We start from the raw sequence: 12,356 nt of genomic DNA, 5'->3' as shown, positions 1-12,356 counted from the left end.
GTACTCTAAACGAACGATTAAAATTATAATGTAGATTTAAGGATCGATTTCTCTTTTTCTCTCCTTCGCAATTAGATTTCGGTTAGTCTGGCATGAATGATCAATAAGTAATAACCCCTCCCCCCCCATGGGCCTCTGTAAAGGTATCTTAATTTTGATCTCGATCGACGAATGTGCGATAAAAACAAAAATAATCCTAGAAATCGAATATAAATATTTTATCCTCATAGAAAGGTCACGCTAGGAGGTCATAGCGTAATCTCATTTCCTCAAGTCGAGCGAGAATAAAAGAGTGTCTTTGACGATACACAAGGGATCGGCAATATCGCGCGAGAAAAAATCTTAGAAAAGGTTTTATTACCTAGAGCAATGGTCGATTTGTTATCCAGCCGCGCGGATGCGTGTGTGCACCTTTACTTCCGGGTTAGGGTTCTACAGGGTGTTGCTCAACGACCTGTATCGGTACACCTTTTTTTCTCTTCGGCATTGAGCGACGGAACACGCTCGTTCTTTTTCTTCTTCGACAATCAAGAACTCTCTGTTAGTGTCGTCCACGTTGGGACCACGTACTACTATCCAACGACCATCTTATGCGTTCCAACAGAAATTCTTAAAGGAAAGAATAAGGTAAGACTTAAGTAAATACGTTTAATCAAATTTAAATCATCGTTTGAAGTATCACTTTTTCTTTTTTTTCGTTCTTTTTTAATTATCAAGTATATTATTCAAAAGTACTTCAAATGCTTGAATATGAAATTTCAACTATAACAACATCTTTTCTGGTCTCATTTTCATTCTATAAACATTATATAGTTAATTCGTAAACAAATGCGGTATAATTACTATGAAATTGTGGTTATCATCGAGTGCACGAGTGTCGCGAAAATTTCTCTAGGATTCGCGTTAAGTTAATTGGTGTTAAACTCGTAGCACCATTTGTAACTGGAACCACATTTCGCTATAGTTTCGACGCCAACATCAGCAGTTGTCTCTCGCACATTCTACTGACTTTAACGGTATGCACAGTGTAAATGTTACCAAAGTACACGTTGCGTATCGGGTAGACGTCGTTATAATTTTGAGACAAGCGTATTTTGCTAATCCTTATCCGCATATTGAAGTATTTTCGCATACAAACATGTGTATAGAATAATAAAGATCAAAGATACGCATATATTATAATAATACGTACTTTTATAAATGAAATTAGTATCATTGTTGGTACAGTTTATTAATACGTTGTTCTTCTTCCTTTTTTCTTTTTATAGTTTTTCTTTTCTTTTCCTTCTTTTAGAAATCATTCGCGTCTATTCTTACTATACTTATTACATAATATGTATTTATATAAATGTACGAAATGAACGCCAGAGTAGGATCGTTTTCGTGATATATTTTATCTCTCTGTTCCATGACGCTTTTCAAACCATGAACAAAATAACGTTTTGTGCTTCACATAAAATCGTATAACCGAGTGGATACTGCTTTTTCGCGTTACGTAATATCGCAATTCGCGTTACGTTGAATTCCGCACAAAGCGGCCAAATTAATTATCGAAACTTTTATTATGGACTACGCGTCTGGTCTCGTAAATAAATTCCACGCGGTACGACTAAATTCGTTTCGTTGAAACTTTTATCATACGATAATGCGAGCATCGATCATTTTGGGGGAGGAAAAGGGGGTCAGAGAGAGGATAATAAAATATTCTATTTGAAAGATCGAAGAAAACGAGTCTAGATAATTTTTATTGTTTTCATAATTCAATCATCTTTTATTTTCCGATAATATTCAAAAATCGTCCAAATTCGCGTGCTAAATCTTTGCGCAAAAAATGATAAATGTCACGAGATATAGGCAGATAGAAAGAAAGAGAGAGAGAAAAAGATGAAGAGAGACGCTAACATTATTTTATAAAACATTAAACTACGTTATAATTGTTTATACGATTTTCTATTACTCTTGAATTCGTATCGTCGCACAAACAAGTGTAAGTTCGTGTAAAAGTTGGGTAGCAGGTATGATGAAAAGAGAGAGAGAGGGAGAGAAAGAGAAAGAAATAGAGACGACCCACCCTAAATTTGCGTGTCTCGACCGGTGCATGCCGCTCCCCTGAAAGTTTTAACCCTCCGAGGATAGCCCGTACTGACCTACCCCTACTACGTGATTTATGTACGAGCGCCACGTAGACGTAGGGGCGACGAGACCCCTCTTCTCTTCTTAGCCCTTTCGAGACACCGAGCACACCGAGCACTTATCCCGAAGAGAGGGCTTCAAAATTTCTCCCACGATTATACATCGTCGTCGTCGTCGTCGTCGTCGTCGTCGTCGTCGTAGTCGGCGTCGGCTTCGTCGCGTGCTAACCCGAAAATTCTTATTTTCAAAAAATATAATTTCCCCTTTGAATATATCATTTACTTAGGAAATATTGATATATATATATTAACGTTATACTACGACAACCTTAATTACTTCCATATGTTTTCTTCGTCCTATCAAATATTCATTAGAATTTCTAAACTTCTTCTCTCTCTTTTTTTTTTTTTTGTTTTTTTCTTCATTCTTTTTGTATTATTGCCTACATTCGATTACCCTACTATATTTTCTTATCGAAATTTCTATTCGTTAATTTTACATAGCGTTTGATTCATTGTTATAGAATAAATTGAAAAAAACACATTGATTTTGATAGAAGGTGGAAGAAAAAGTGAAAGGGGAAGAAACATGGAAACATATTTTATCGTTGGAATAAAATTCGAGAAAATTTTCTACCAACGTGTGTTAGAGAAAATAAAAGGTAGGGGAGAAAAGATGGATAAAGTTGAATCGAAAATTGTCGGCGAGCTCATTATCCGCGAACCATTTAAGATCGCATCTTTGAAGTCGCGCGCGCTCGCGTAACGAAACTCGACCGGTGACGCAGAAGGGCAGGACGTATTTTCCAAGCGTTTTACGCCGGGTCGAAATGAAATTTTCATATTTTGCCGAGTACCACACAAGTACCTGTTTATCGTGCTACAAGGAATACGAAAATAAAATAAAAGAAAACGAAAGAAATCCGTAAGATATTTCCAAATCTATTAGCTCGTGTATACCGATGATTAATTATTCGAGTTATTTAATATTTACGAACGAGCCGAATCGAAAGAAAACGTTATTCATAATTTAACTATTTTGCGTTGGAATTTTTCGACAGTGAGTTTTAATCCAATAATAAATGACAAAATGAAAAAACATAGATGCGTGCATGTGTAGATGAGATTATAGGAAAAGCCAAGGAGAAAATATAGTTTCTACGAAGTTCGGTCGTTGGTAGGACTAATTTATATCCAATTTCTTTTCGCGGAAGGCACATTTGTGGCGGATAAACGATAACAGCGAGGTTGTAGTAGTAGTGTAGTCTAGTAATAGTAGTAGTACGCATGCTAGTGTAAAACGAATCTGTGGAAACACGATAACTTTCTTGGAAGAGGATCGATGCAACTTCTTTGTGTCATTTCAGGATACGAGAAAAGATTGTGTCATTGTCGAACAGGATATATAGATTCTATTTATTTTTTTATTTTCTTCTTTTTCTTTTTTTTTTAAACGAACAAAAAATAAAAAGAAAACGTACTTTTCGATTATTGTTAGAAACGTTCGGAGAATCTCGAGATAAACGTATCGATCTCTTGTATTCGGTTTCCAAGTAAAATCCAGACTCGCATGGTAGCTTAAGAAGGACTTGTTGCTTTCTAAACACGAGGAACCGTTGCAGGGTTCAATGCACGTACTCCCAACTATCAAAGTCTACGATCTTTCAACTCGATCGCATCCTTTCCTTATCGATCATAAATTTTCTAAAATAAAAATGAAAAGACGAATTCGATAGAAAAATCATCATACTTATTTTCCAAAGAATTCCATTGATTTCTTTTAGAATATATAATACACGTAAGAATAGGAAACGATCCGCAAGACTTTTTAGAATAAGAGGTCAAAAATAAAATAAACAGAAAAAATTAATCGACGTACACCCCCTCCTTCCACCATCCCATTACAAGGACCACAAGTTCGCGAATTGTTATAACAAGTGAGTAAGCACGTTGATGAAAGTGTGCGGTTATGACGGATATCGGTGTTGGTCTCTCCTTGAGAAGAATTCATCCCTTAAGAAAATACAAGCAATAACCTCCGGATTCTCATTGGAAGCAGGAACGTGTAAGAGAAAGAGTAAGAGGAGATGAAAGAGGAGGGGAGGAGTGAGAAGGAGAGACGGGTGGAGAGGGTGTAGAGGAATAGCTCGAAAGACGTTGCGTAGAGGAGGAGGCGTCCGAGGGGCGGCGTAGGAGAACTACGCCGTTAGAGGTGGAGGAAAAGGTGAAGGTGGAGAACTCGGAAGGGGTAGTGTGGGTTAAAGGTAGCGGGCCAGAGCCTCACTTTATTTTTATGCAGTTATTGATCTCCGTAGAAGCCGACACCCGGCGTACCCACTCACCTCCCGCCCCTTTAGCCACCCCTTTACCTCCTTCTCATCGCTGCTCAGTCTCCCTCTCTCTCTCTCTCTCTCTCTATCTATCTCTCTCCTTCTCGTTCTTCCTTCGTCTCACCTCCCACGCAGCCTTGCGCTTCCAAACACCCCCTCGTGCGGTAGTGCGGCAGTGGCGGCGGCGGCGGCGGTGGTGGCGGCGACGGGTAACTAGCTTATCAAAAAATGGGCGTTGCCGCGTCTCACTGTCTCCTTCTCTCTCCCTCTCCCTCACCGTCGCCCTCTCCCACTCCCTCTCCGTCACCCTAGCCATCTCTCTTCAACCTACATCCCTTTCTCTTTCTCTCCCTCTTGCACATACACATATATATATATATACCGAGCGAGAGGGTGCGCTACATCTCTCCGTCTCTGATGCATCTGTCTCTCTACACAGCGTCTTCCATTGTGGCCCGCACACCTGCCTCGTCGCGGGGTGGCCCTCATTGGCGAATCGACGCCGGTGGATAGACGAGGCTCGTCGAAGAGGCTGCTGGGCCGAGGCTGCGCTTCCGTCGCGTTACCTACGCAAGTGATGCTTCGGGGGTAGCTCGTCCGATGGTAGAGAGGAAGAGGGTGAGACAACGAAATAAGATATCGAAGAGTGAGAGGCTGACGGAGAAAGAGAGAGAGAGAGAGAGAAAGATAAAGGTGGGGACGAGACGATGGTACTATCCCATCCTGCCCAGCCGAACCACCACCATCACCACCACCCCACATCCCCATTTTCTTCCAGGGTGTGTCCCATGCTTCTTCGATTTAGGGTAGGTTCGGAGCCAACCGAACGTCCATATTTCTCCCTTTTCCTCTTCTCTTCTTTTTCTTTCTTCATATATTTACTTTCTTTCTTTCTTTCTTTCTTTCCTTCATTCTTTTTCTTTCTCTCTCTCTCTCTCTCTCTCACTCTCATTCTTTCTATCTTACTTTCGGCAAGCTCTTAAGCCTTCCTTCCTTCTCTTTCTTTAACGACTATATATCTCCATCTCTTTTCTTCCTTCTTCGTCTCCCTCGGCACGAACTGCCTCGACAACGAACTCCTCGCTCTCTTCACCCCTTTACCACCCTTATATTCCTCGCCCTCTCCAGGCCACGCGGGACTACGCAGCTGTATGCGTGCGTGGCTGCGTGTACATGTGTGTATATCTATACGCGAGAGAACCGATCGATGTTATATACCCCTCTCCTCTCCTCTCCTTTCTCTCTCTCTCCCTCTCTCTCTCTCTCTCTCTCTCTCTCATCCTTCTCCACCTCTATCTCCGATCCACCCCCTCTTGGTCCTTAATTACGCGCGATAGGGACGCTACGTTCTTTTCTTTTCTTTCTTATCGTTTCAACGCGACGCCCTCTACTAAACAACCATATTAAAAAAGTAAAATCTAAAAAGTTGAAATTTTTCCAAATTTTAAACTTTCCTATTAACCCTTTTGACGATTCATAAATCAGATAGAAATTTCAATTCATCGAATAGTTTAATACGAAATTTTAACAAGAATCACCAATGACTGACATGATCAAAAAGTTTCCGATTAAATTAATTGCATTTGCTTTTTCCAATAATTTTCAATAATCGTGGAAGCATTAATATATATGTATATGTATAATATATATGTATATGTATATATATATATATACATATACATTTTTTGTCTCTTTTTTCGGACTCTTTCTCTTTATTTTTTTTTTTACCTCTCTCATTCCACATTGCAATAGATTTCGGAATTTGTATGATGAGAAATACGAATAATCCATTTCGCTAATTATAACAATTAAACGCATTATTACAGGTAATAAAGCTGATATCGATGTATTCGATCGATATCACACATGTTACCATTCGATAGTTTAAACCTTCTTTTTCCGATTATTATTCTTACTCCTCCTCCTCCTCCCCTCTTCCAAGAAAATAAGATTTAGGATTATAGGTTTGAAAATTTTCGATCTTTTTTTTCTCTTCACGCTTGTAATTTATCGCGTATCTCAAATACACAGATGAAACGTTAATAATGAAATATGATTCTACGAGAAGGTAGATAAAGTTCATCGTCGTCATCGATAAGAAAAAGAGGGTTAAGAGAGGTTCGGAAGAGGGTTGGGAGGAATCGTAGATGGTCGAAAACAGGTCGGTGTCGTACTGGCTGCATAGCAACAGGCATCTGTTGCAATAGAAGACGCGATAGATGCGGTAACAGCGACGACTGATATATCCGGACCCACATTACACGGAATCTTCCCTTATATGTATGCACTTACGTTACTTACGTCTGTCTACGTATATGTATGTGTATATGTATACATATATATATAAATGTCTATGCTCCTAGCAAATATTCGCTACCGGGAGAATAAAATGAAAAAGCCAAACTTAAACCTTTGCATTGTCTCTTTGCTAATAAACTTTGTTTCAAATTCATTAATAAATAATTAAATAATATATTGAAATAATTAATTAAAATTAATTAATTACAAAATTTGAATAATTTATTATAATAGGATCGTTTATTACGAAAATGGATTTATACCACTTACATGTATTAGTTATGATAAATAAAATGGAAAAAATTTGTATTTATTCAAAAGTTAATAATTCTTTTTTATTTACCTTCGCATATTATAATAGTTATTAGAATTATTTTTTGTAATACATAAAGAGACAAAAATTGGGACGATAAGTTCGATGGATAGATAAGGAATTAATATTTGATTAAAAATAAAAAAAAAGGAACGTGTCGCACAACAGAACATATGTACATTAGCATTATGCACACTTACACACACATATGTATGTACTAGCGCGATATACCGCAGCGTTATCATAACCTAGTGACGCCAAATATTGATTTTGACACATGCACATGACGAGAGACTGAATGTTCATCTATATGTATATAGTATCTATATATTGCGATCGCTCCGATGCACGTTGGATTCTCTCACACGCGTGCAAGCCTATTGCTTAACCCGTCATCAAATTTGAATTAGAAAAGTTGAATTTAAAGTTTTTCGAATTAAATTTCGCGCGTAAGATAAGCGTATCACGTGACCGGAAGATTTGAAAAAAAACGCGCTATTATCAGTGTGGCTTATCCGATTAAATATAAATTAAAATATTGTATTTATTATTAAATAAATTGATAAAAAATATGAATTATGTGAATTTGTATTAGTAATAGTTTATAAATCAGACGAATAATTCGATTTTTTCGAAATATTCCGCGTTTGAAAAGAAATAAAATTTGATTAGCAAATGATTAGAATTTACCTATTCGGCATGATGTTTTCACGATCGGTTAGTACGAATGCACGAAGCGTTGTGTAAAAGGAGGTCATGGTACAACCAAATAACAATAATAATATCGGACCTATAAGACCATCGTCCCCATCGCAAAGAACAACTTGAAATTCCGCCATGTTAAGATATTTCATGCTAAGGACCTCTCTCGTGGAATATATACACTATTACTTTTTTATCATTACAGTTTTCTGTATTCGATCTTATCGACATTTATATGAGTAAGTTAGGTAAATTAAATATGTATTATGAATATTGAAAATATATCTTACTTAACCTCTTAACAAAATATAGCCGAGATCTTGACAATTTTTCTTCTTAAATTCTTTTAATTTGAATCACAGGAGTAGTACTGAAACTAAAACAGAAATTTCAATATTAGTTAAAACAGTTTTAAAACAAAATATTGCTTAATTAATTAATTAAAAATGTGACTATTACTTACTTACAATTATATTATTATTAGGATAATTATATGTACGTCTTCTAACTTCAGGAATAAAACTAAGTAAATCGTTTAATTTATTTCGATATTAGTTCCGAGATAATATTCGATTTTGTGTAGATGACGCTGGAAGTAAACCGCGTCCAATCAGAGCCGATTAAACGGCTACCTTTGGCTATGTCATAAGCTGTCACATTGACCATCGTGTGTAAATATGAATATTTCATTAATAAAATGGCTTCTGGTAATTTACGATTGCCGGTAATTATGGTGAAGTGTAGATATACAATACGATTATTCGTTACAATTTTCTTGAGGTATGTTGATTCATTTATTAATTTTTTAAATCGATTTATATGAAAAGTAGAAAAAAAATTTTATGTTTCGCAAAAAAGATGCTAAATAAAAAAGAAGAAAAAATAAAACAAATCGATCAAATTACATTTGAGGGCTCTTGGATTATTATTCGCCTCTTCTTTGTTATCAATTATAATTGTTAATTTATATTGATCGTAGATAATAAATAGCTTATTTAACTGTAATCACTATGCTTATTAAATATCTTCCAATTTTTCTTTTCATGAGCTTATCCTAGTAAGAATGATTTTGATCAACTAACCTATTCTTTTTTAACAGAATAAAATGTGGTTTAATTCCTATTTGTTTTTCAGAAAAAACTCGAGGAATAGCAGTCTATTTAACAATTTAAATAATTGTTAATATTTTTCTTCTTCTAAGTCACTGATCATTAATCACAATCGCAGTGCTTGCAGAAATCCAAATCTGTGCATATTTTGTTTTTAATATGGCTTACACATCACTGCCACATCTTGTCAGCTTAAATAAATTACCATCTAATAATGTTGAGAAGACTTTATCTGAAGTAAGTGTTAATTCAAATATTTCAATACGTAAAGGGGATGCTATCATGTAAGCGTAACATTAATTTACTGATAATCCATTTACGTCCATAGTCTTTAGAAAAATTGTGTTGACAAATGCCCAGCTATGCGATCACGTAATGTTTTCAACAAGAAATCTTAACAGCGTGATTGTGCTGCTTGGGACTCATATGATTAATTAACGTGTTTCTTACTGTACTGCGAAGAAGAATTTCTACCCACAGCCGTAAACTTATTTGTTATATTAATTACTGCCACAAATGTGCAATACTTGACTCTTAATGAAAATAGATGTGTCGCAGATATGTTACACCAGTAGCGAACGTGTTAATAGATCAACTATGATTAAATTTGAGATATTCCATGTACTCAAATATTATTTACTATAACAATATTTATAATTTGCAGATATTACAGTCAGATCCAGTAAGACGGCTTCTCAATCAGCCCAATATTATTATCAAGACCGTTCCATTGAATACTCAAGCTAAATCAAATTTTACATCAAATGCTACCACCTCAAGTACTGTTGATATCTCCACAAGTGCATATGGAAATAAAAACAATGGTACCCACTCGGATTTGAGTAGAAACAAACAATCAGAATTAACTATACATTCTATTAAATCAAATAAGGACGAAAATGTGGAAGATGAAAATCTTTTACCTTCAAAAACAGAAGGAAAATCTGAAATCTCCTTGCTACCTATCAGAAGAAAGAAGAAGGATTGCGGACATTGTGAACCTTGCGAGAACATTACTTGTGATGTTATCGTTGAACAGTGTATAGATAACAATGGAATATCGCTTATGTTAGCTTTTAATATAGAAGAAAGTGAAATAGATGCACCTGTGTCGAAACATTGTAAGAACAGTTCTTGTGATGCATTAAGTATCGACCATGATCGTTGTCGTAGAGGAATTATAAGATTAAACAGATTCGATAAATATAAAATATGTGATATCTGTGGTATTACATTGAAAACACTAAAATCTCGAGTACATCATAAAAATTGCAAAAGACGGAATGAATACAGACATAATAAAATAGATAGCACGCAACTTTTAAAAGAACGAATGCGCGAAAGAGAATTGCAAATGTTAGAAGATGCAAAAGCAAAAAAACAAGATTATATGGATCCAATAACAGGATATAATCGTGCTATGGATTTTTTAAGAAAAAATGATGAATTAATAATTATTCCTAAAACGCAGTCTCCTAATCAATCTGGCATGACTGTAATTTCGTCGTCTAACCAAATTAATCAGCAACAAACGAATAACATCGGTAATATCTCTTCAAAATATTTACCTAATATACCTCTGGTATTTCCACAGCAAAATATAGTTCTAAGTAAAAATGCATGTTCTAACGAAACTAATGTTATGCAAACTAATGTAACTCATATGCCAAACAACATACCTCTAATGAATACTTCGACTACTACGATTCCCAGTCAATTAATTAAATTGACTAACCCACCTCAAGCCACCATACAATCTATATCATTGAATGATTGGTTGTTATCGCAATCTCATATTATTACAGCTTCATCCCTTAATTCTAAACCATTTATAACTCCTATTCGTGTTGTACCAATAACTAACTTAATAACACAGCCGTCGTTACTACATCAAACGCAAGGTATTCCAAAATTTTGTATTATGGCAGATAATTCGTTACCAGCTTTAACTGTACCAGATATGAAGCCTGTTGTATCACCAAAACCTATAGTCAAGCCAAGTAGCAATCCAGTAGAAAATCCTAAAAAAGAAGAATCACCTAAGCGTAGACGGTCAGGAGTTAAGAAAAATGTACGAAAAAGAAATCGTAAAAAAGATTTGAAATGTAATTATTGCAATAAACACTTCAGCACGGATTGGTACTTCAAAATTCACATTGCTATGCATAGTGGTGAGAAACCTTTTACGTGTAGATTATGTCAAGAGTCATTTAGTAATAGATATGATCTAAAAAAGCATGTAACAAATGATCATAAGGACGAGAGCATTAGTTGCAATGATTGTGATTTCATTTGTACTTCATATTTATCACTCGACAAACATATGAAAATCCATTCACACAAATGTGATGAAAATGACATTACATTGACAACCATGAATGATCTTAATTCTAATAAACAGAAATGTAATAGTCAAAAAGAAACTGATATTAATAATACAACGGATACAGAATTAGAAGGTAAGGAGATTAAAAAACTAGGAAAAAAAAATCATGACAAGTCAAATGATCTTTGTAATAAAAGTAAAGAAAAATGTGTCAATGGTACAGGCACAAAGTTTCTTGATGCTGATAAAAAAAGTATAAAAAAGCAAGAAAAACAAAGAAAAGTTTCCTTAGGAGAAACTAATGGCGTTAAAGTAAATGGTGCTGATTCTCTTCCGTAATAAAATCGAGATGAAATGAAATTGAATGAGAACCACAAGCTATAGTATAATGTTTGAATGTTAATCATCACCCTGATAGAATATATTCTCTATAAATAAACAAATTACATTCCATGCGCCAAAACTTATATAAAGGCTACATAAAGCTTAATGCTTTTAATGAAAGGATATTTCTTTAAAAGAAATAAACGATTAATTTAAACGCGTACTATGATTACTATGATTATTTAATTCAAATAGGATTCTGCTGCAAAGAGAGTAAGACATTAAAAATTAGTATTTCTTCTAAATAAATCACGCATATTTTTTCAGCATGAGAAGCACATTTACTAATGGAAGAAATTCTAATTTTCTTGATTATTGTTATAGTTAGTTAGCTTTGCAGCAGCAGCAGCAAACCGCAGTAGCAGTGGCACATGCGATATTTTTATTATGAAATTAAAAATTACTAAATCATTTAAAAGAGATCATCCTAAAATGAAAAATTTATTTTTTGTAATTTAAGTAGCCTTTAATGAATTACGGATTAGCCGAGTATTATTTATAAAATAAGAACTACAATTAGAGGTAGATTGTATAAATTGTGTGAACTGTGATAGATGGCCGCCTTTGCTAAAATTATTTACCATATATTTCATTTATTTAAATTTTTATTTAGAAAGATAGTATCCCTTTATGGTTTTTTGTTTAAATAATATATTATTTGTATGAAATTTAGTCTTACTTGAAAATTTTCTGAAAGCGATGCAAAGATAATATTTAACGATAAATTTGAGCACATCTCATCGACCGGTGTATAAATATTAC

General features: G+C 35.0%; 1 protein-coding gene and 1 long non-coding RNA gene across 6 annotated transcripts in view; one reads left to right on the top strand and one right to left on the bottom strand.

The window, feature by feature from the left end:
- LOC122521377 overlaps positions 1–8,337 on the bottom strand; it is a 48,644-nt gene extending 40,307 nt beyond the window's left edge. Inside the window, exons 1-3 of one of the 5 annotated variants that reach the window (XR_006304772.1) lie at positions 8,243–8,337; positions 8,066–8,151; positions 362–609 (exon numbers count right to left, since the gene is read on the bottom strand). This is a non-coding gene — a long non-coding RNA (uncharacterized LOC122521377). Of the gene's footprint in view, positions 1–361; positions 610–8,065; positions 8,152–8,238 lie in introns of all 5 variants that reach the window. The other 4 variants (XR_006304777.1, XR_006304766.1, XR_006304750.1 and 1 more) reach the window with 4 other exon arrangements.
- Positions 8,338–8,411: 74 nt separating this feature from the next.
- On the top strand, positions 8,412–12,147 carry LOC122521314 (ras-responsive element-binding protein 1-like). The gene is made up of 3 exons (XM_043641969.1): positions 8,412–8,555; positions 8,910–9,121; positions 9,549–12,147. The coding sequence occupies exons 2-3, from the start codon at positions 9,044–9,046 to the stop codon at positions 11,547–11,549; spliced, it is 2,079 nt and encodes a 692-aa protein (XP_043497904.1). The 5' UTR covers positions 8,412–8,555; positions 8,910–9,043; the 3' UTR covers positions 11,550–12,147.
- Positions 12,148–12,356: the final 209 nt, after the last annotated feature.

This window comes from Polistes fuscatus, unplaced genomic scaffold, assembly GCF_010416935.1.
Source record: "Polistes fuscatus isolate 324 unplaced genomic scaffold, CU_Pfus_HIC Scaffold1, whole genome shotgun sequence".
In the NCBI taxonomy this organism is placed as follows: Eukaryota; Metazoa; Arthropoda; class Insecta; order Hymenoptera; family Vespidae; genus Polistes; species Polistes fuscatus.
Note: the sequence above shows the minus strand (reverse complement) of the source record. Positions and strands in the feature narration are given on the sequence as shown.